We start from the raw sequence: 25,471 nt of genomic DNA on the forward strand, positions 1-25,471 counted from the left end.
AAGTACTGGTCCCGGCAATCGATAAAATCTGACCAGTCCTCTCCCTCCACGAATCTCTCCAGAATTCCAAAGGTGCTCATTTTGCATGCAAAGGTTCTTGAGTTTCCTCGTCGCCAAATGTTATGTATGTAATAACTCAATAGACTGAATACTGTAAACTCACTCCGGTGCAAACCTGGCTCAACTTTATTCTGGCCCAAAGTGCCTACATTACATGGTGGCTTGCTTTATATACCTGGCCTGCACACACGTGAGCATCTTACTGCTGTCGTCTCTGGTGGCTTTGAGGTGGCTGCTCTCATGTAGTCTCAGCTGGATGCCATGCGACACCTCAGTGTTGCCTTCGTGGCTGGGTCCATCACGGTCACGGGGGACTTTCCAGTTTGGCGCCATAGCACTGACCTGACCGGACCTCCCTCAGATTGGTGCCGGTGGTGATGTGCTGCCCTCAGGGAGTGGAACAGGTTCCTCGGCCCAGGATGATGATGATCAGGATCATAGCATTCCTGACCCCAGACCTGTCGCCCCGTCATGGCCTCCAAGCATGGAGTCGCCCGAGCCAAGCCAGGCTGAACTCTCCCATGAGGGTGCTGACCAGTCTCCAGCTGGCGCTTCCAGGGCCAGAGCTGGTTTCTGTAGCTTCTACACAGGAAACAGCAGCTTTCTCAGACCCATAAGCCAGCCACAACAGAGACACTGCGGTGTAGTAGCAGAATAGGTTTGCGTAAGAGGGGTTATAAGGAAATGCACAAGGGTGAGAAATGATTATGTGTATGTAATAAATCTTTATTTTGTGTTCCTATATCTGAGCAGGTGTATCATTTGACTGTGGGCAATAATGTCTGAAAGGACTCATTGAGATGGAACTGGAAATGCAAAGATGAAGGCTGTTTTGGGCATTAACTCACTGGAAATGAGCAGCAATGAGATGGGTCGGCACTTCCCTTGCAGGGTTGGGATGACGACGATGCCTCCTGGGTGGCTAGCGAGGTGCATCCTGGTCCTCCTCCTCCTGAACCTCCTCCTCCTCATGTCCCTCCTCCTCCTCCTGCGCCTCCTCCTGAGTGCTACTGCTGGATCGCCCTACAGGGACTGGCCCCTCATGATTGCCAGGTTGTGAAGCATGCAGCACACGACCACAAACAGGGAGACCCGCTCAGGCGAGTACTGCAACACTCCACCCGAGCGATCTAGGCAACGGAACCTTTGCTTAAGAATCCCGATGCAGTGCTCAATTATGCATCTGGTGGCTGAATGAGAGTTGTAGGCATGTTGTGCAACAGTCCTGGGGTTGTGAAGGGGAGTGAGCAGCCAACACCTTGTTCTGCCAGAGGGACAAATACAAGGCATCGTGGCAACACGCTCGCTGCAAACACTGGCACCTGCTCGACTATGTCATCTTCCGAACCAGGGATCGCAAGGATGTGCACATTACCCGTGCCATGACAGGAGCTGACGACTGCTGGACGGACCACCACCTGATCCAATCCATCATTGATATCAACATACCCCAAAGCAGAGGGGGCAGCAGAAGCAGTGCCGCAAAAAAGTCAATATTGGGGCACTTAAAGACCCAGCTAAGAGAGCCCTATACAGCCAGCGCCTCACAGCTAACCTGGCGTGCCTTGATGACCCCGAGACGCAGAATGCCCACAGCGCTTGGTCTGCCCTCCAGGCCTCCATAACCAGTGCCTGCGAAGAGATGCTTGCTCACTCAACCAGGAAACACCAGGACTGGTTTGATGAGAATGACCAGGAGATCCAAGAGTTAATAGATCGCAAGCGACGGTCATTTCTGAGCCTTGAACAACAACCCAATTCAGGAGCAGCAAGGCAGCCTTACAGATGGCTCAAGGCTGAGGTCCAACAAAAAACCCAGGATCTAAAGAACAGGCGGTGAATGGAGAAAGCACAGGAGATACAGCAGCTGGCCAACATGTGCGAGGATTCATCGCAGTCTAGACCACCTACGGTCCAAACACCCAAGATCCCACCCCACTGGTGGTCAATGACACCGAGGCAGTCAGGGCCCGCTGGAAGAAGCATTTCGAAGATCTCCTCAACCAAGACTCTGCCTTTGACTCGAATGTTCTCGACTCCATCCCGCAGCATCCTACCTGCCACCACCTCAGTAAGACCCCAATACTGCACGAGGTAGAAAAAGCCATATAACAGCTTAAGAACAACAAGGCTACGGGAGCGGATGGAATCCCCGCTGAGGCACTGAAGTATGGTGGAGAGGCACTGTTGGTACGAATAGATGACATCATCTCTCTCATCTGGAGGGAGGAGAGCATGCCGGGCGATCTCAGAGATGCAGTGATCGTGACCATCTTTAAAAAAGGGGACAAGTCCGAGTGCGGCAACTACAGAGGAATCTCCCTGCTATCAGCCATTGGGAAAGTTGTCGCTAGAGTCCTCCTCAACCGTTTTCTCCCTGTGGCCGAGGAGCTCCTCCCGGAGTCACAGTGCGGATTTCGTCCCCTCCGGGGCACAACAGATATGATTTTTGCAGCGCGACAGCTGCAGGAAAAATGCAGGGAACAGCGCCAGTCCTGAGACATGGTCTTCTTCGACCTTACAAAGGCCTTTGACACTGTCAACCGCGAGGGCCTATGGAGCGTCCTCCTCCGTTTCGGATGCCCCCAAAAGTTCGTCACCATCATCCGCCTGCTCCACGACGACATGTAGGCCGTGATCCTTACCAACGGATCAATTACAGAACAAACCAAGTACGGACCGGGGTCAAACAGGGCTGTGTCATCGCCCCAACCCTCTTCTCAATCTTCCTCGCTGCAATGCTCTACCTCACAGTCAACAAGTTCCCCGCTGGAGTGGAACTAAACTACAGAACCAGTGGGAACCTGGTCAACCTTCGTCGACTCCAGATCAGGTCCAAGACCACCCTAAAGTCTGTCGTCGAGCTACAGTACGCAGACGATGCCTGCGTCTGCACACATACAGAGGTTGAATTACAAGTCATAGCAAACGTATTTACTGAGGCGTACGAAAGCATGAGCCTCATGGGCTAAACATCCATAAGAGAAAAGTCCTCCACCAGCCTGTCCTCGCCGCACAACACTCCCCCTCCAGTCATCAAGATCCACGGCGCGGCCCTGGACAACGTGGACCATTTCCCATACCTCGGGAGCCCCTTATCAACAAGAGCAGACATTGACAACGAGATTCAACGCCGCCTCCAGTGCGCCAGCGCAGCCTTTGGCCGCCTGAGGAAAAGAATGTTTGAAGACCAGGCCCTCAAATCCACCACCAAGCTCATAGTCTACAGGGCTGTTGTAATACCCACCCTCCTGTATGGCTCAGAGACATGGACCATGTACAGTACACATCGCAAGTCCTTGGAGAAATACCACCAACGATGTCTCCGCATGATCCTACAAATCCCCTGGGAGGACAGACACACCAACATTAGCGCCTCGAACAGGCCAAAATCCCCAGCATTGAAGCACTGACCACACTTGATCAACTCCGCTGGACAGGCCACATCGTTCGCATGCCAGACACGAGACTCCCAAAGCAAGCGCTCTACTCGGAACTCCTTCATGGCAAATGAATCAAAGGTGGGCTGAGAAAATATTACGAGGGCACCTTCAAAGCCTCCTTGATAAAGTTCAACATCCTCACCGACACCTGGGAGTCCCTGGCCAAAGACCACCCTAAGTGGAGGAAGTGCATCCGGGAGAGCGCTGACTACCTCGAGTTTCATCGCCGAGAGCATGCAGAAATCAAGCGCAGGCAGCGGAAGGAGCGTGCGGCAAACCAGTCCCACCCACCCCTTCCCTCAACGACTATCTGTCCCACCTGTGACAGGGATTGTGGTTCTTGTACTGGACTGTTCAGCCACAGAAGGACTCAATTTTAAAGTGGAAGCAAGTCTTCCTCGATTCCGAGGGACTGCCGATGATGATGATGCACAGTGGATATCTCTTGTCACCAAGCAGCCAGCCACAATCTTGGTTTGGGCCCGAGAACACGGCGGGCACACTGCTCTGGTGCAGGATGAAGGCATCGCGTCTGCTGACTGGATACCGGGCATCTATGATCTTGCACTGGTGGTCGCACACCAGCTGTACATTGAGGGAGTGGAATCCCTTTCGATTCAAAAACATCTTTCTGGCGCCCTGCACCCTGGGGAAGTCAGCAATGCGCATAAATCCGGTCTGCCACTCCATCTGCTTCTCCCTGCTCATCGGGAAAGAAATGTATTCCAGCCTTCATCTGTCACTTGACGGATGGAGCGATGGGCGAGACTGAGAAATGTTAGAGATATCTGCAGTTGCAGATTGGAACCAGCCAATTGCATAAAAATTTAGTGCAATGGTCAGTTTGGTTTCCATGCTCAGAGTTGTCCTCAGCCTTGGCTGAGACTGCAGATCTGGGCACAGGAGATTGCACAGCTCCCTGAAGATGTCCTTCCTGAATTGGCTGATTGCCTTCTCCCTCATCCTCTTCATGCTCCTCAGCCTCTGCTGGTTGCTGTTGGCAAGCATCTGCCTCATCGCCTACTATCTGGTGCAGGGGGGTGTCAGCGTACCTGACCTCCTCACATCAGCACTTTGCTGGCCAACCGCTCTGCCTTGAGGTCTGTCGCCATTTCCAGGCCCTTCTCTATGTTGGGAGCCATGTCTGCTGCCTCCCTTGCCCGCTGCCTCTGGAGCCATTGCTGATGGCGCCGGCTTCTCCTGCGTGCCTCCCTGCTGCACACAACGTGCACAAGGCGTTCCCCTGCTAGCATTGAGCCCAGTGCATCTGCAGACTCAACCTTCACTATGAGGCCTCTGTCGAGTATAGATTGAGGTCCCCAGGCCACTAGTATTCAATGCCGATCTCAAAAGGGTGAGTGAGAAAGTTTTCACAAGTCTGAAAAAGTTTCACAAGGCCGAAAAAGTATTGTAAAAAAAAAATGGAGATGCATGCAACACTCCTTTCACCTCCGCTGGCGGTCTTGAGCCGGCACAGTGCAGCGACACAAAAAGCTGTCGGGGCCACCGACAGGCGGCAGGTCGATTTTTTACAATAAATTTAACTTCTGGGGTGGAGAGGCAGCGGTGCGCGCTCTGATGACATCTTTAAGGCCGCATCCACAAGACTGCGGCGGAAATGGGGGAGCGGGGCAGAAGTCAACACCGCTGCAGAAACTCCCACGGAGAATCTCGCGAGCGGTGGCCATTCGACCGCAAATCGATAGCCACTCGACTCCAACACTTGGCCGCAGCCTTCCAGCGGTACGAGGTCTTTTCGGGAGGCTGAATTTCGGCCCCAACAGCTTTGCCCAGACAAACCTCCTTGTGATTTACTGGGCTTTCAAGATACCTGCCCCGGTTCAAACCTAACCTGCCCGACGAGAAGTCAATGGAGCCTAAGATCAGGCAGGGAGTAAACTGGACGTCCGACCCGAACCCAACACATTCTTCGCTGGGCGGGGCAGGTTAAAATCCGGTCTGTCATTGCAGACATTTTTATCTCTCTGACTCTCTGATTTAAGTTGTGACCGATGAGTTTCCTTCTCAATTTCTGACACTTTTCTCTCCTTTCCCAAACATGTTGGGGGGAGAATTTGGACACTATGAGTGGCACCATTTATATGTCAATAGAATAAAGATTTGCACCTTTTAACCATCTGGAGAGGTAGTCTCACGTGTGTTTCTTGGGTTAGGTCAACTGCATATCCTTTGGAGTATGGTGTAAATCCCATTTAAAATGGGTGTAATTTGCTGAGCTGCATTCGAGAATTAGAGTTTAGCTTTCAAAAAGCTTTGACTTAAAAAGCTTACAGATGAAGACTGTAGGAGCAGCTTGGAGGAGCAGCAGGGAAGGAACAGCACTTGGCTCACTCACTTGACTGTCAGCTTGCTTGACTGCATGTATTATAAATCATTTTGTGTCAATTTTCATGAATGTCCACTATAAGAGCAGCTGGCACACATAGCCAAGCAAGGCAGCAGGACATGGCACACAAGCAGTGAAGAATTTTAGACTCTAAACTGCAAACCCGCCTCAAGGAAATTGGAATCAGGAGACACAGAATACTGGATGTCTGTGGCAGCAAACCTGCCAGAAATCTTACTCGTGCCACCTGGTGGGAGGTGACCTCGTCGCTGACTGGCAAATTTCTCACCCCCCAGGACTGCAAACCAGTGCCGCAAGACATTCAATCCAGAGCAGGCAAAGTAGCACTCTCCCTTGAGCGACCTGGATACAAATCCTCTCACCCTTTAAAAGTAACAAGTATACAGCTAACCCTTCACAATGCACTCTGGTGGAGGGTGATGGACGGGGAGCACTCACTGCGATCTTACAGTATGTCTACCAATCTCCCCTAACAGCAATTACTTGCATCTACAACCCTAAAACCACTTGGTCCACTTTGAAAACTTGATAGCACCATATCTCGCCATGTTACTTGGCACACACTCCTCAATGGCTAGCCTTCTCCTAATTTATTAAATGCTGTTGCAGGCAAAATTGGCACCTGAAATATCTCAAATCCTATGAGGAGAAAGTCAGGGAGCTCATGGAGACTTACTCTGCTCTTGCTGTGGGAGATGTTGAGGTCGGTAAGCACTAGGTTAGTGACTGGACACCCACATTTGTCCCTTGCATCCCTGTGAAGCACCACATATGCCCAAGTTCTCATCCTTTTTCTGTCTCTGTAATCCCATGGGGGTAATGGTCACCCATTCCCAGCTTCTACCAACCTTTCCTGCAGATCAACCACAGCAACTGTGGCTATAGAAGATGAAGATAATGAGGATGAAGATAATGATGCAGAAACACAGCTGCATCTCTGTGGACTTCAGTGATGAAGAAGATACAAAGGGTGATGATGAAAAGGGAGATGAAAAAGAAGTCAGAGCCATGCCCACCCATGAGCTCCTGCTAAAACTTTGTGCCCACTTCTCCTCTGCTGCAACTTTCTGCAACTCACCGATGGCATCACTTGCTTCTTCACTCCCATGCACCAGCCCAGATACTTTTACCCAGAGGGAAATTGAATAGTGTTAGTAAGTATGTGACACTAGGTGATTGACAGAGCGTGAGGGAGCTAAAGGAGTGGGAAGTAGGTGACGATGTGCCACTTTACAAGAGGAGGGCGAAGAGATGGCTGCCTCTGACTTCGTAGTTGTGAAGCCCAGAACTCGTGGGTACTCGCCTGATGAGAAGGATTTTCAAGAAATATCATAACTATGTGTAAACTCAGAGGTCAGTGTCCGACAAAGTGCAGCAGCTAACAGGGGTAACTCTACAGTCTACAGCCCTCGATATCAGGGAAACTTTGGCCGGAATTTTCTGGGGTAGTAGTAGGCGTGGTCGGTGGCGGGTCTGGTGGGAAAGTTGTTATTTTTGACAGTGGCACTTGCTGTCGTCTCGCTCCCAGGTGCCTGTCCCACAGGCGCATGTCATCACGGAGCCAAGCTGACCAACAGCGGCGGGAGACCCATTGAGATAATTATCAGGTAGTTTACAGGCACTTAAGAGCCTTTTTTCATTTACTTTTTAAATTTCCCTGCAAGGCCAGGGGATTCACACAGCTTGGGAACCACGTCTGTCAACCTGAGGCGGGAGTTCCGTGGTCATTGCTCCAACTGATTACTTGACAGCATGAAATGTACAGCAAACGCTCCCACCTGACACATGATCACTTTCCTCAGACAAAAGCTATTTCTCAGTCCATTTACAGCACAGATTCTGCAGGCTGCAAGTCTTTCCAACAAAGTCTCCATCCAGTGTCACCTCATTGGAAGAACCTCTCTCACCATTGACAGATTGTTCTGTCATCTCAACTTCACCGGCTATTCATTCCATCAACATGGGTGCCGTTTATAATGTCTTACCTTAGTCCTCAGAATCGGACCACGATCAGCCCCAACACCAGCAGCCCCAACAACACCAACCTTCTCTGCAATCACCTGATGCTGCATAGGACAGAGGGCATCAGAACCCAAGTACATTGCTGCCCGGGAGGCCAGGGATAGCCTCAGCATGGCCAGATTTAGTTAACTTTATGCTGTACACCCTTATGGCTGCTACATGATGCGCCAGGTGAGCACCACCCCACAGCAACACTATAAAGCATCCCTACAATGACCAAGCCATTCCTTTCACACTCATCACTAAGGTGGTGGATACTGCTGTATCTCACCATTCACTGCAACTTGCTAATCCACAAATCTGCCCAAGACCGGAATATGTTGAAAATAAAGATTTTTGTGTTTGACACCACATTAACAGAAACTTTACGTAACATTGGATAAAACACTAGTACATTACTAGTTGGTATGATTACACTAGGATGAAGGTGAGTGTGAGGGGTGGATAGTGAGATGGGGATGTGACAGTGTGGATAGAGAGAGAGGGATAGGTGGACATGCAAGGTACGTTAGTGTGAGTAAGGATGTGCAGGATGTGATGAGAGGCACAGCAGGATGCAGCTGAGTGTGGCTTTGTACTAACATTTCCTGATCTAATGATATCATTGCAACATTTACAGCACTGCACCCAGGTCCTCCTGACCACATCCCTGCTTGTGACCTCCTCTGCAATCTGCAACCAGGTTGTCTTGTTTTCCTGGGGCGGTCTCTTTTGCCCATCAAAAGGGAAGAGGACCTCCCTGCGTGCTCTGACTCCCTCCATAAGCATATAAGTAAAATTGGAAGGCAGAGAAACCTAAGGCAAAAAGCAAAAAGGGCCACATTACACCAAAATTCGAAAAGGGCAAAGTGTGTTAGAAAGACAAGCCTGAAGGCTCTGTGTCTCAATGCAAGGAATATTCGGAATAAGATGGATGAATTAACTGCGCAGATAGCAGTTAACGGGTATGATGTAATTGGCATCAAGGAGACATGGCTCCAGGGTGACCAAGGCTGGGAACTCAACATCCAGGGGTATTCAACATTTAGGAAGAATAGTCAGAAAGGAAAAGGAGGCGGGGTGGCATTGCTGGTTAAAGAGGAAATTAATGCAATAGTAAGAAAGGACATTAGCTTTGATGATGTGGAATCGGTATGGGTGGAGCTATGGAATACCAAGGGGCAGGAAACGCTAATGGGAGTTGTATACAGACCACCAAACAGTAGTAGTAAGGTTGGGGACAGCATCAAACAAGAAATTAGGGATGCATGCAATAAAGGTACAGCAGTTATCATGGGTGACTTTAATCTACATATTGATTGGGCTAACCAAACTGGTAGCAATGCGGTGGAGGAGAATTTCCTGGAGTGTATTAGGGATGGTTTTCTAGACCGATATGTCGAGGAGCCAACTAGGGAGCTGGCCATCCTGGACTGGGTGATGTGCAATGAGAGAGGACTGATTGGCAATCTTGTTGTGAGAGGCCCCTTGGGGAAGAGTGACCATAACATGGTAGAGTTCTTTATTTAGATGGAGAGTGACACAGTTAATTCAGAGACTAGGGTCCTGAACTTAAGGAAAGGTAACTTCGATGGTTTGAGGCATGAATTGGCTAGAATAGACTGGCAAATGATATTTAAAGGGTTGACGGTGGATAGACAATGGCAGACATTTAAAGATCACATGGATGAACTTCAGCAATTGTACATCCCTGTCTGGAGTAAAAATAAAACGGGGAAGGTGACTCAACTGTGGCTAACAAGGAAAATTAAGGATAGTGTTAAATCCAAGGAAGAGCCATATAAATTGGCCACAAAAAGCAACAAACCTGAGGACTGGGAGAAATTTAGAATTCAGCAGAAGAGGACAAAGGGTTTAATTAAGAGGGGGAAATAGAGTACAAGAAGAAGCTTGTCGGGAACATAAAAACTGACTGCAAAAGCTTCTATAGATATGTGAAGAGAAAAGGATTAGTGAAGACAAACGTAGGTCCCTTGCAGTCAGATTCAGGTGAATTTCTAATGGGGAACAAAGAAATGGCAGACCAATTGAACAAATACTTTGGTTCTGTCTTCAGGAAGGCAGACACAAATAACCTTCTGGAAGTACTAGGGGACCGAATGTCTAGTGAGAAGGAGGAACTGAAGGATATCCTTATTAGGCGGGAAATAGTGTTAGGGAAATTGGTGGGATTGAAGGCCGATAAATCCCCGGGGCCTGATAGTTTGCATCCCAGAGTACTTAAGGAAATGGCCCTAGAAATAATGGATGCATTGATGATCATCTTCCAACAGTCTATTGATTCTGGATCAGTTCCTATGGACTGGAGGGTAGCTAATGTAACACCACTTTTTGTAAGGGAGAGAGAAAGCAGGTAATTATGGACCGGTTAGCCTGACATCGGTAGTGGGGAAAATGTTGGAATCAATTATTAAGGATGAAATAGCAATGCAGTTGGAAAGCACTGACAGGATCGGTCCAAGTCAGCATGGATTTATGAAGGGGAAATCATGCTTGACAAATCTTCTGTAATTTTTTGAGGATGTAACTCGTAGAGTGGACAAGGGAGAACCAGTGCATGTGGTGTATTTGGACTTTCAAAAGGCTTTTGACAAGGTCCCACACAAGAGATTGGTGTGCAAAATCAAAGCACATGGTATTGGGGTAATATACTGACGTGGATAGAGAACTGGTTGGCAGACAGGAAGCAGAGCATCGGGATAAACGGGTCCTTTTCAAAATGGCAGGCAGTGACTACTGGATTGCCGCACAGCTCAGTGCTGGGACCCCAGCTCTTTACAATATACATCAATGATTTAGATGAAGGAATTGAGTGTAATATCTCCACGTTTGCAGATGACACTAAACTGGGTGGTGGTGTGAGCTGTGAGGGGGACGCTAGGAGGCTGCAGGGTGACTTGGACAGGTTAGGTGAGTGGGCAAATGCATTGCAGATGCAGCATAATGTGGATAAATGTGAGGTTATCCATTTTGGGGGCAAAAACGCAAAGACAGAATATTATCTGAATGGCGGCAGATTAGGAAAAGGGGAGGTACAACGAGACCTGGGTGTCATGGTTCATCAGTCATTGAAAGTTGAAATACAGATATAGCAGGTGATGAAGGAGGCAAATGGTATGTTGGTCTTCATAGCTAGGGGATTTGAGTATAGGAGCAGGGAGGTCTTACTGCAGTGGTACAGGGCCTTGGTGAGGCCTCACCTGGAATACTGTGTTCAGTTTTGGTCTCCTAATCTGAGGAAGGATGTTCTTGCTATTGAGGGAGTGCAGCGAAGGTTCACCAGATTAATTCCCGGGATGGCAGGACTGACATATGAGGAGAGACTGGATCAACTGGGCCTTTGTACATTGGAGTTTAGAATGATGAGAGGGGATCTCATAGAAACATATACGATTCTGACGGGACGGGACAGGTTAGATGCGGATAGAATGTTCCCGATGTTGGGGAAGTCCAGAACCAGGGGACACAGTCTTAGGATAAGGGGTAGGCCATTTAGGACTGAGATGAGGAGAAACTTCTTCACTCAGAGAGTTGTTAACCTGTGGAATTCCCTGCCGCAGAGAGTTGTTGATGCCAGTTCCATTGATATATTCAAGAAGGAGTTAGATATGGCCCTTACGGCTAACGGGATCAAGGGGTATGGAGAGAAAGCAGGAAAGGGGTACTGAGGGAATGATCAGCCATGATCTTATTGAATGGTGGTGCAGGCTCGAAGGGCCGAATGGCCTACTCCTGCACCTATTTTCTATGTTTCTATGTTTCTATATGGAGGGAGTCATCGGAGAACCTGAGTGCAGCCCTCTGCCTCTGTGCAGTCATTGTTGGTATTTGCAACACTCCAATGCTGTAGTGCACTGACAGAACTATGTTATATGAAACGTCAAATGTAATGTGACCATGGTCCATTTAAAGATCTGTTCCATCTCATTGAGCCGGGTAATACACTGTGTTGAGGAGAAATCTCCCTTTCTCCCTAGCAGATCCACTGAGATAATGGATCGACGCTCTGTATAACAGACTCAAAGGGATAGGTTCGAAACGATTCATTCCAGCAAATGCAGGGGAAGGTTTGTTCCTCGTTGCCCAAGACAGACTCTTCAAAAACCCAAAAGTCTCATTGGCCTTTATACAGATTTTAGTCGGCCAGTCTACAATGAATCTTTTGAAGTGAGAGTGATCGAGAACGCTAGCCGTGACAATAACACAGATGTCTCTACAATCTTTGAAATTACAATTTAACTGCCACAAATAACACAGATGTAAGGCAAAGACAAATAATGGAATTTGTTACTGCATTTGGTTCGGTCAAAGAAAACATTCAATTCCCAAAGCACAGAAACATTTGTTAACATGAAAGACGGGAACTTTGTTCGCTCTCAGCACAGCATTATTTGTTAACACATTTGTTAACATGAAAGGCGGGGATTTTAGTTCAGTTAAATATTGGTTTAACCCTTATCATGCTGCCTGCTGTGTGGGCTGATTCCTGAGCATTTGGTTCCCCTCTTGACTTCTTTGATTCATTTTATGTTCTCTTCACAGCGTGCTCCACATTCTTTAAGAGTTAAACACATAAATTGTTCTATGTATTCCTTCAAAATCTAAAGTTCATTTTCCTGTTATATATTTTGCAAAAAATATGTCGATAATTCCTTAACCTACAGCACACTGGATGGGCTTAATAGGCCCCATTAAGGTAAGTTCATTTTGAACAGTGGGATGGAGCCAGTAGCGCGGTCGGGACCCGACATGGCTACCACCCGCACCGGACCCGCCGAGGTAGGCAAAATTCTGCCCTTTGTCTTCATTGAAGGCACCAATGGAGTGTGGGGCAGTTTCATTCGAAGCTGCAGGATACCCCCTCCCAAAAAGCGGCAAGGGTTGAGTCAGTGGCTCCACATCCGAGGAAGGACAGATTGCAGATTTGATGTCAATAGGAAAGAGCATTTAGCAATAAATGCTGCTGTCTCTCAAAGTCCCTCACACAATTATCCTTTTTCATGTGTGAGTTTAAACGGTTTGTGTTGGTAGATTATTTGATTGTGGAGAGCGTCAGTCAAACGTAATCCGGTGTTCATCCTGGAGCCGCAAACCTCCAATGTTACTTCGCTGCCATAACTGCAAGGAGCAGAATCACAATTTTCCACCTACACATGTTACTGACAGGGTCAGCAGTGCCACTTCACTTGATTCATTCTTGCAGGCTTCTTCGGGGGGAAGAGGGGGCTGCAAAATGTGGTGCTTCATAAAGGCAAGCTGTTGTAACTGCTAAAAGCTATAAAGAAATTTGGTGGAAATCATTCCCCCCCGCCCCCCACCACCGCCACCCCACACTTTAAGAATTGATTTAATTGTATCACTATTTCTGTAGTCACCACCTGAGCTCCTCCATTGACCATGATGCCAGTATCGCTCCGACATCCAGGTTGCTGGATACAGAAGAGGTGGGAGCCACAGAAATTTTGGCGAAAGGTGCCATCCCGCCAGCTCTGCCTCCTCTTCAATATCAGGCCATGTACGGGGCAGATTTGACATGAAATTTCATTCTGAACTTGGGAGCAGCGGACAAAGACTTCTGGCTCCTGGGCCCTTCAATGCTCTTCCAGCCTTTTTATTCTGGAAACGTGCCCCAGTCCCAAAGAAATACGAGCCCCAATTTCCACACATGCAAATTTTTCCAATAGGACTCAATAGATTGCAATCAGGCCTGGTAACTCTGCCAGATTTTCCCCTTCAACCCTAACTGAGGGATGCTGAGGCAAAATGTGGTATTCTGACAGATCAATTAACTCGCTACAGAGCAAAAATCAAACTTGGCATGTTCTGCTCTGCATGGCTGAACAGCAGAACACTGGAAATGCTTATCGATATATCTTGAAGAATCTGTGCATATTGACTAAATATAGGAAAATTCACATTATTTATATGAACAGCATATTAATTGTGTGTTTTGGTTCATCAAGCACTGTTCACCATAATCTGCATTACCAAGGATGCTGTAAAATATCTTCATTACTCTTGAAGGTAATGGGATAAAACTCAAAGTTAACACTTTAACATTACCAAACCACTAAGTCAATTAAAGAGGCATTCACCTGCTCTGCAATCTCTTGCCTCTTCTGCTCCAGCATTTTTTGTTGTTCATTGGTATGGTCCATGATGTTCTTGCCCCCAACCAGCAGCTTGCTTTCCATAGCCTGCAGAAAGTAGGGAAGAATATCAATTTACAACACATCACAGAATCACTGAACAAGTCTTTGAAAATTCCAATGCTATAGTAGCGACAAATAATTAGAAAGAAGAACCTCTTGGAATAAACATTATGGGAGAAAATTCCCACGTCTGTAATTACTCCAATAATAGAATGACACCAGGATGTGCTGGATGGGTTGACATGCTGCCCAAAGGATTTTCGGGTTATAGGTTTCTTAATGCCTGTTTGTAACATCAGAAAAGGGCTGCTGAAGTGGTAAAAAAAAACAATTAAACGCATTAATAGGAAGATTGATCCAATGTGGCTGGTCACACACCTAAGGTACCTATATATCAATTGCCCATTAATACAACTAAAACTGGTGCTAAGGGAAACATTCTTCACCAAACAGCAACAATACAGTCATGCTGAAGTTTGTTCTATGGTGGCTACCATTATTTCTTTGGGTGGCCGACTAGTGTCAACTATTTGGACCACAGCGAAGTGGCAGCCACGACTGCGAGGCCCTGGCTTCATTCCAATTTGACCTGTGAGCTGTGGATGCCAAAGGGGCACATCCAATGAGGCTCGTTGGCTGGCTGGCACATTGGCAGAGTCCTGCAGGTAGATCCTCAGGGGCGGGGGTGTGGTGGGGAGTGAGTGGAGGGGACGTAGGATGAGGCCGGGCCAGCAGCACACCGCAGTATTTTTCTGGAGACCGGAAAGTTGGTAAAAGCTGGAAAATACTCATGATGGCTTGTTTTAACTTTAGGCGCTTTCTCAAAATATTGCAGCTCCTTCAAGGGAGAATGTCACAGTGTGTGTTGCTAAACAAAATCTTCTGTGCTACAGATAGTAGGGGGTGTCTTATAGGAAGAGGCCTGCTATGATGATTACCACCTGGACATCTCCACTGGGAAATCTGTCAGAGCCACGTGTCAACTGCTGCCACTTCCTCACCAATTACATCATGGCAAGTGGTAGCACAAAGACATCCACTCGGGAGGAATGAATCAGAAGGGTTTTCACCCGGTGAGACACTGAGCACTACTGATTACCTGGAAGTGGAAGGGAGGAGCAGTATCACAAGGATACCTTAATACTGTCACTTATATAGTCATGGTATTTATTTGGATGATTTTGGACATAAATTGGAGGAAATGGGTCAGAGAGGTTAGCCACCTCCCTTCAGCCTATTTACGATGTAGTTTGTGCTCCTGGGAGGCCTTAAAGGGAACTGGTGCTTTTTAAAGAAGATAATCCAATTGGAATTTTTCAGTGGTTGTTTGAGAAGGTAGCTAAGAGCCCATTTTACTCTGTTTATGCCCCATATCCACTCCAAAATAGGCAATAGTTCAGAGTAAAATCCAACCTGGAACCTGGAATCTACTCCCATTAACATTACTGGAAGCAGAATCCACAAGGATTTAAAAAGGAAATTTGATAAATATTTGCAAAAGAAAAAATTAAAAGGGTATGGGGAAAGGGCAGGGGACTGGGACTGAATACAGAACTGGCACAAGTGCCTCCTACTGTGGGTTATATTGTATAAAAATATAGGGGAAAGGGCAGGAATTGGGATGAGGATCAATAGCTCTAGTTGATGAGCTGGCACAGGCACTGGTGTGATGGGTCAAATGGCCTCTTTCTGTGCCATGATTTCTACAAGACTGTGTGTATGTGACTGTGGTGGTGCATTCGGTGCTCTTCTGGCAGCAGTACCACTGATGGTAGGTGGCCTATGTGACTATGGACCTTCAGACTGTTCATAGGAAATGTTAGAGCGAATCAGTGGCACTCCTTGATGGCAGAGTAACTTATCAAGTAATACTTGGAATAATGAATGTCTAAGAGATCAACTACTCAAAATATTACTCATTCTGTTACTTCATGTTCATGTCAATAACTGTTCCTGAACTACCTGAGAGAGGGATTTTTGCTTTCTTTGTATTCACTCCTACTTTGAGTGTCTACATTGGATTTCTGTCTGAATGCTACGCTTTATTTCTTGAATAGATTAAGTAAAAATTGCATCTTTTCGACAGCACAAAATACAATCTACAGAATTTACTGAATGTACAGAACAGGGTTAAATTTGCTTTGTAGCTGGTGTTTGCGCACACAATAATTGGCCATTAAATAGGAATAATTAACTTTTGCCCATGAACCTAAAATCACTCCTGGGAGTAAATACTTTTTAACAGCAATTTTACATTATTACCTGTTTTTTTAATTAACTACTTGTTGAGCAGCAATTAATATGCACCATGAAAATGTATTCAGGGTTTACTTCCCGCATCGTGTTAATTTCTCCCACCTGAAGCTGGCTTGAAGTTCCAAAGGTGAGGAGAGCAAACAAACAAAAATGCAGCATTGCTGGCTCTCTGTTCAATTGCACATTAGTTGCTCCTGGATGACTTAGAACTGGTTATTTGTTCTTCAGCTTCAGTAGGAAAAACCTCCATAGGTGCTGTAGTTTATTATCTTTCAGGGTGATCTAAATGCTTTCTTCGGTTGTGAAAGGATTCAGCTGCTATTACTCACAGCATTCAGTTTGCCTACTTGGAAGGAAGTGCATTTGCCCAATTGAAGAGTAAAATGAGACCATTCTGACCTGTAAAACTTCAAACTCAGCAGTAGATATCATTACAATGTGTATTTTATATATATATCTGGGCTGATTCAAATCTCTCCGCCATCCTGTTCCCGTCTAAAAATTGGGGCGGGAGTGAGACAGATATTGCAAAAATAAAACTTCATGCCGTCTGAAATTTTGGAGGGAGTCATGAAATAGATGTCCAGTGCCCCTGCCTGAAACAGGCAGGAGCCTCACTGATATATTCAAATCAGGGTCCTATTGTTTAGGATATCAGTGCAATTCTGGTCTGCCACTGGACACAAGAGACCACTGGAAGCCACCTTGAAAAGATTAAAAATATATTTTTTCAATGAGTTACTGTATGTGGATCCAAGAGGAGAATCCGCCCCCCTCGCCCCACTAAAACTGTCCCGCCCATTGCCGATCCCTCTACCCCTCTTGGTGTTATCCCCCCACCTTAAAGTATATGTGCTGACTCTGCTTTGTGGAGGAGCTGTTGTGATTTTCCACCTCCCTCCCCGACTGGCGAACTTCCCATCAGCACTCATTGGGTGCTGCCAGCTCAGCAATTTTATTGCAATCAGACCTGATCATCAAAACCCATCAGGCCTCCCACCAGCAACATCAGGCAGGCAGGTTAATTCCCCCACTTCCTTGATACCCAGCTGAATTGAAAATCGTCCCTCTGGTGCAATGAGTTACATGATGTTTCTCATGTCGCAGACCCACTGCTCCTTTGTGTGAAATAGGGCAGTCCCTCTTGTGCTGCGCCCTAAGTACAAAGCCTTTTCTCACAAATTAATCGTGAGTCTACTCCCAAAGTACGATTGAGTTCTCCTGGACAGTGGATAGAAAGTGGGAATGTGATCTCAGAATCTTTTCCTCACCGTTACTTTGATGGTAGTTCTCATGTCAGCAGGCAATGCTTCGGCCTGCCGAACCCCAATGAAAGTTCAATACTAACTCAAATCTTGGTCCCTAGTGAATTTCTCTGCTTGGGTTTAAGTGCTAGAATCAGCATATTTAGAACTGGAACGGACACTGATCCCTGCTAATCTTAGTGACCAGCTATATCATCTGGCAATAAAATCCACTGCGTCTTTGCAGAATGAACACTATCAACTTGTCCGAATGACTGTACAGTATTTTGAAAATTTCAAGGCACAACAGTTGATATAAAAAATCTATACTTCTGCTTCTCAGTTTCAATATTACCATTTTTGAGTTAGGAAATATCCGATTACTGTACCAGAAAATTCTATTCCTACTGGCTGGTAAAAGGAGAAGTAGTTTATGGCTGAGTACGCTCATTATTGGTAACTGTTAAAGAGGAGACGGTATCATTTTTTTGGCTACAAATGAGATTTTCCCTTCCTCTGATTTCACATCATTTGCTCTGTATTTTCAACATTTCCCATCATCATGCCTTTGAAATGCCCTGATTAGCCTAACATTTTTTGAAACTTTAAAAATGATAAGGCCTCTGAAGGACAGATGAGTTTTCTTCCTGCCTGTTCGATGCCTCCGATTAGCCCATCTTGCCTATGTATCTAAATTCTCTCGGCTGCCCACTTAATTTGCCACAATTCCTCTTCTTGCCTGCTCCATAACTCTGAGATTCCCCCATCACCTTGTTCTTTTCTGCATGGATGCCCAGGCTAAGAATAGCTATGTGTGCCTTGCGCTTCCTGTTGTTGCCAAGGTGAAAGCCAAGAGTAGTCATGGAGACAGATGTCGGAGGAGTAGTCATGGAGAGGACAGTCTGCCTGAGTAACAGCAAGCCTGCGGTCTGCTAAGTGCTAGCTTCCCTATGCCACTCTAGGCCTGGAGTGCAAATTTCAATCACGCTCACGAGTCATTAATGTTTGCAAAAATCTGTGCCTCCAACTGATAACTAATTTTTCTAAATCCTAAGGGCGAGAAATTGGCCTGCTTTGTGCCTGCGGAGGGCGGTAACGGGACACTAAGGGGTTACCAATCGGGCGTGCCAAAATCATCGACACCCACGAACTTCCCTGGCAGTTTTGCGCTGGCACTAACACTTACCATCTTGCTCTCTTGTGAATCGTAGATCATGACTTCATCCAGTGCACAGCACCCTGTTACTGCCCCGGATGTGACGCCCCCCCCACCCCCCCCCCACAGCATCGTCGGGCTTCAACAATGGCAGCTGCAGGAAACGTTGTCACCTCGACTGGCCGCTTGGGGAGCAATATTTAAAGTCAGTGGTGGTCAGGTAGAACAAACTTTATTACTGGCACCAGTCTGGTGCCTTCTGATTGATTTTGACCGATGATCTCTGCGCGATTTCTCAGCCCTCCACTCTCTTTGAGTGCTTGGGGCTGTTATGCACATAGCGCAGGTCCCTTGGCCCCACAAAGATAGAATGAAGATTGATTCAAACCAACATTGGCCCTTCCTTTTAAGCGAGCGAAGGAGCTTCCAAAGATGGAAGCGCTGTACAGAACATTGTTCAGCACTCTGCTAATCGCTTTCGCTCGCCGATACTTTTGCACTTCCTGAAAAGTTAGCGTCCCAAACGGGGCGCTACGCAATTTCTAACCCTAAGTGTTTTTTTCTTAGATTTGTATATTAAAGATATGTTCCCTATCACAAAGCAAAGCAAGCTCATGCTAAAATAATAAAAGCTTATTAAAAGTTCCATGGATGAAGTGAGAAAGGTTAGTGGGTTGAAAGTTTTCAATGCCAACTTAATTTTACTGGCAGAGTCCTAACTTATTATAGACAACTGTTAACTTTGCATTTACCACTAAAAACACAAAGGAGATGAGTGTCATTTAGTATTCAAATCCAGTCCCAATTCAGACCTTCCAGAGAAGACAGCACACAGAAGATTATGATGACCTCACTAATGGCACCCCTAGTGTCATGAATATTGGATGAGATTTGCTGCTCCTTTGTCAAGCGCTTCTGTTTATTAATAGAGAGGAGGGAGTAGATGCTGCTCTTCATAGGAGTTAGATTCTGAAACAGATGCCATTAGTTTTTCGTCACAATTATTCATTCAGCCTTACTGCTACTAATAAATAATAAATCAGGTGATCAAATAGATCCACAATGATTGCTGTAAAATGAGTGGTTTAAAGTATTTGTACATCGAAAATAATGAAAACGTTAACAACGATTTCCAGGAGATCTTTCTGGAATCTCACCCACATTTAAAGCTGCTTCTAAATTGTACCAGGACCTGTGCTCCTGCTGCCGGCTCTCAACATCTGGGTCCGATGCAGCCTGCTGAAACCCGAAAATAAACTAACCAGGATTCACTAAGACCAGATTGTTCTCATCGAGGTGTGAGAATGGACACAGGCATATTGTCCGAAGTATTTTTAAAGAATATTTGTTAAGAATCTATCTACGTAGTTGATTTCTCATGGTAATGCACACAGGGGATGAAAACCATAGTCTTCAGGTGAAGTGGGGTTAGCGGGAGAGGAATAAATAGAACAGAGTGGAGAGATGTAATTCAGTGCACATTTTAAAGCCAAACATTCTGTCCTTATTTCATATAACATTATCACAAATGAAAAAAGTTATGGCAATTTGGAAAGCAGAAATATAGAGTTGGTTGAACTGGAGGAGTTTCTCTTATAGTTGTTGTGTATGTGTAATATAAGGATACTCCCTGTACACTCAATGTACAGTTACATAAGACTACTGGATGTACCTTCATACTGTATACACATTGGTCCTGGAGACGGCCCAGACCGTTCAACTGGCTCGCCCTTGTGTCCACCTCCATCGGCTGGATCTGCAAGATGATCCAGCCGAAACGACCCGATCTCACCTTCCAGGCTCCAGTGGCAAGACTCCGGAGGAAGAAAGTCAGCGCAGAAGGTAACTTCCCTGCTTCCGTGGCAGAACCTGGGGAGGAAAGGATCACTGCAGCCTACCTCGTGGCGAGAAAGAAGATGGCGCCCGAACCACGAGGTGAAGCGCCTGAAGTAAAGATGGCGGCGGCCAGACCACGAGGGGCAGCATTGAGGGAGCAACACGTGATGCCGAGCAGCGAACTGGATTGGGGTAAAGATTGCAAGGCCCTCTTCAAGAAGACCAGCAACCCATCGTAATTAAAGGGACAGTTCCACTCTTTATACAAGTTCCACTCTTTATACAACGATGCCGGTGATACATATGTAAGAGATGTAATTGACAAATTCAAGTATGTAAATGTAACTAACCATGTTAAGTTGGGCGAATGTGGTCGGAACCAATGTATTGTAAGAGTAAATGAAGTGATGATGTGCGATGCCGGGTTCTACATGCATGGCAACAAAACCAAGGGCAACCTCCCGTCGGAAGCACCCAGGTCCAGCGGCACCATGTAGCCTACGTCTCCAGAACCAATGTGATGCCACAGGGAGCATGGCCACACAGAGGGAGCATACCAGCTGCAGGGCCAGCGATCAGCGGACGGCAAAGGCACCACTACAGGTACCCTGCCCCTCTTCGGCTCTACCTCTCTGGCCACCAGGCCTCGTACTGGGAGCAAGAGGCTAGCACCCTCCCATTTTCCCAATGGGACCTGGGTTGACCAGGCTCCCAGTATCGCTGAAGGGCAGCAAAGAGACACCGCAGCTTTCAAAGGAGGACAGGGAGGCCACACACTCTTGTGGCTCTGCCAACCACTAGGCAACGGCAAAGGCCGTGAGACTCAGTCAGGTGAGCGATCCGAGCCCATCCAGCTGACAGGGGGCACAACGCCACCATCAGACAACCTGGACACAGTCCGGTTACTCTGGAACTAGTGTCCTCACCCACCTGCACCTACACAACCCAGGGGCAAGACTGTGATACCACGTATGTACCTTACCTGTAAAATGTACTTGTTCCACAACTGCAGAACCCAAATAGTGGTGTAATTAATTCTATGTTTCTTTTTGTTTTCTTTCTGTACATGTATGCACATGCAGGTGTTGAGCCACACACATGGTCTATGTATGGGGGTGGTGGAGGGAATGGATGTATGTAGCCATGGACACACATGGATCACACCCAGAACCCACTCAACCCCCACTGCAACCTCCAACCGTCCACTGCTGACCATTTCCCAATGTTGTGGCAATAAGGACTTGGGGGGTCTATGCCAAAGCATGGGCTTTGGGCACTCAAGTCGAGGGACAGAGCACACAGTGCAAAGGCCAGTGGCAAAAGACTTAGGGGACAGTGATGTTGTGTATGTATAACATAAATATACTCTCTGTACACTCAAAGTACATTTACATAAGACTACTGGATGTACCTTCATACTGTATACAGTATGCTTGTACCATCAGAGGGTGCAATTGGTGGAGACCGAGGAGTCACCTATACACGACAGATAACCAGGTATAAAAGGGAGTTCACTATGCTGTACCCTCACTCAGAACTGCAATAAATGGACTAAGGTCACCACAGTTCAAGTACAATACCTTACCTCGTGGAGTCATTTCTGGAGTGCTTACAGACACAATAATAGTAGCGGTTGGGGAGCTGGGAGATGTTAAACTGGGACACTATAGTGCCCCCCACTTGTGCAAGGATGTATTTACGGTAATGCAAGTTTACATAGGCTGTTTCCCTCCTAAATGTGGACATAGGAATCTATAATGGAAGTGTGCGCAGATGTAAGACTTTTAATACATTACTAGTCGATCTCTCATGTTGTCGCATGAAGTATAGTCTTCAAGTTAAGCAGGACTAGAGAACAAGGGATAATTGAACCATGGTATGCAGACAAAGTTACGAGTCAATCTATCATTGTGTTACACAAAGGAAGTTAACACCAAATGTAGTCTTCAGGTGAACTATGATTCGAGGGCAGGGGACAATTGGACCAGGGCAGACAGGCGCAACTCAGTCCCTATTTTGAAGTTATACATTCTGTTTTTATTTTGACATTTCCGTTATAAATTCCTATACAGATATCACAATTATAAAGGAAACTCTTTATATAAACTTCATGCTGCAATTACATCCTCTCACGAGTGGTGGCGCTGAAGCATCACTTGATTTTTCTGCCCACACATCAACTCAGATACTTTCATACAGAAGAAGTAGATGGTATTAATGAGGATGTGGCATGGGGTGATTCACAGAGCACAAGAGAGTCAGAGGATAGCTGATGGGCGAGGATGTGTTAGCTTCCCAGCTAAAGCCAAAGAGAAGGCCAATCATTGTTTTGGATTCACGAGGTCCACAGCACATGGGTACTAGCCTTACAAAGGATATTTGAGGAACATTATATCTATGCGCAGGCTCCGCGATCAGTTTCTGAGGATGTGTAGCATATGACAGGTATGATCAGGAGTCTACAACCATCACTTGCAATGACATCAAGAAAGAATTTTCTTCACTGCAGATATCAATGGAGCATGTGACAACCCCCACCTCAGAAATGGCAAAGGGCCATTCAGTGCCCCCGTCCAAAGAAGCAGACTGCATCTCTGGTGGCAATAGGGGATAGAACAGACTGCATCCTATGTACTGGCTTCCAGATCATGAGGGCCAGGATGCAGGCCGCTGTCTCTCAGGGTTTCCAGGATCTGATTGTTGCATTTAGACCAGGCTTCCTACTGATCAGTGGGGTCTCAAACTCAGGGCCCTGTGGAATGGCAACAGTTAGAAGTGACCTGCCAGAGGCTGCGATTTCTCACCACAGCAGTACAAGCCAAGCATCCAGCCTTCACCCTCAGAGCACCACTTCAGGAGTCAACACCAGGCTGCTGAGACACAAGCTCCAGAGATGCAGTGGCTCCATCCCAGGAGCAAGGTTCTAACAGAGGCAAGCCACCTCAGTTGCATGATCCTTTTGTAGCATAGGAATAGCCAACGACCTCTTTTGATACTGGTCCTCAGATTGTAGCTAGGAGAAATACTAGAATAGAAGAAAGACACGGGTCGGCACTCATGGGAAGCATGGTGTTAAGAAAGAATAGATCAGCTTCTATTCAATTTGGAACTTGTTTTATTAATGTAAATAGGTGCACTTACATTGTGCTTTGTTCCTCTTGGAGATTAGAGTCTAACAAGAAAGGTTGCACTTATTTCATGCAGACTTATTTAATCAGCTGATTATTATTGCATGGTCATGTTGACTGAAAAAGTCTGATGTATTGTGTTGTTAGGATGGGCACTGGATTGAAGGATTATTCCTGTTTTTGAAATGTGTTAAACAGATGAGGAAACTTGCATTATGATTCCCCTTGCAGCCACTGTCCAGTTCTCTGATGGATGGTCATCCTGATGCTCTCCTCCATGTATTTCTGCCTTCAAAGTATCCATAGCCAGGAATGCCCAAGTCCAGGCCACTTTGGATGGTGAAGTAGTACAGGACAACGTATATGGGTTGGAGACCAAGGTGCCAAAATTGGCTATTGCCCCAGTTGGGGGCGGTAACCTTTCCGAGGCAGGACATTCTGCGCCTGGAGCAAAAGTCCTGCCTCGGAAGCGAAATTGGGGTTATTGCCCCTCACAAGTAGAGCGCAATGTTTCGGGCCGGGCTCGGAGCGCTATGCGGGCGCATCGCGGCATCTCTGCAAAGCGCTGACGTGTTTCAACGCCCCTCCTTTTCCGTTAAATGGGAGGGAAGCTGTGAGCTCTGCAGGCCTTTTGATGGCCTCCACTGGGCCACCAGGGATGCACGGTGCCGTGACCGCAGGCCGGCACTGAAACAGAATGCCAGGCTGCATGATCGTGGCCCGGACCCCACAAAAGCATCAGACAACAACCCAACCAGTAAGTGGATTGGTTAAAAAAAAAATGGCGGTCCGAAGTGCGGCGCAGCACACCTCCCCTTTAACTTTCGCCCCGATTACATCGCCCGCAGCAGCCTCATGGGATGCTGCCCAATTTCCGCCACGGGACAGAAATGGGCCACTGCGGGGTGAAAAGGGGTGGCTGAGCATGGCGATGACGTCATTGCCGGACGTGCGGCGGCCTGGGACGTTACCAGTGGGGCGTGGCACTACTGCATTCACGCCTCCGCTAACTGCTGCGCAATTTCGCGGGAGCTGGTAGCACCCCTCCATCCCCCCTTTCTTGCCCCCAGTGGCGGTGAGCAACAGGGAAATTCGCCCCTCCCCCCCCCCCAAATGTCTCCACATCTTTCTTCTCTTTTTTGCTCCTAGAAACTAAATGTTCCCCAGGTACACAGGAGAGGAATAGTGGTGCCATAATTTACTTAATTTTTGGAAGAAATTTGATGAAACATGTGTTAAAGTTAGTTAAGGCTCATGAGATTAATGGAAAATGTACTGGTTGGACTGAAAACTGCCTTGGCTGTAGAAAGCAAAGGTGATGATCAATGGAGGAAAGTCTGCCTGAGGGATAATAATCAGTAGGCAGGGGCTGTTCCAGATATTCCCACTCCCCACCTCCCGTCATACTATTCAAAAGTGATTTGTAAGAGAATACTTCTTACAATGCTGTAACATTTTCTGATGGTACAAAGTTACATGACCAGGTTGCAAATATTGTGAAGGTAGGTAAACCTTGAAATGGACTGAAGATTTCTACCTTTTTTGCACTAACCAGCAAATTGCATTTTGGGGATGGGGTCAGCCTTGGTTCTGCACATACCACTATAACATTTGGGGGCATGTCTGAGGCTTGCTTGGGCTACCCTTGGAATTCTGCTAGCCCCTACTAAAGCTATGTGTGCCAATAGTAGACTCAGGTCCCACTCTGAGCCCAGATTACAACAGTGACTACACTCCAAAAGTACTTCCGTAAAGCGTTCTACATAAATCCAAATCTTTCTTTTTTCTTTCTCTCAATGCTTCCTG

The 25,471-nt window shown here is 46.8% G+C and overlaps 1 protein-coding gene across 3 annotated transcripts in view; it reads right to left on the reverse strand.

Annotated features, from left to right (window-relative positions):
- Window positions 1-25,471, reverse strand: part of LOC139266807 (kinesin-like protein KIF3C) — a 286,002-nt gene that overhangs the window by 79,457 nt on the left and 181,074 nt on the right. For all 3 annotated transcript variants that reach the window (XM_070884408.1, XM_070884409.1, XM_070884407.1), the window contains exon 4: window positions 13,989-14,090. In XM_070884408.1, coding sequence (XP_070740509.1) covers window positions 13,989-14,090 — 102 coding nt within the window. The remainder of the gene's footprint in view (window positions 1-13,988; window positions 14,091-25,471) is intronic.

Source organism: Pristiophorus japonicus, chromosome 7 (genome assembly GCF_044704955.1).
Source record: "Pristiophorus japonicus isolate sPriJap1 chromosome 7, sPriJap1.hap1, whole genome shotgun sequence".
In the NCBI taxonomy this organism is placed as follows: domain Eukaryota; kingdom Metazoa; phylum Chordata; class Chondrichthyes; family Pristiophoridae; genus Pristiophorus; species Pristiophorus japonicus.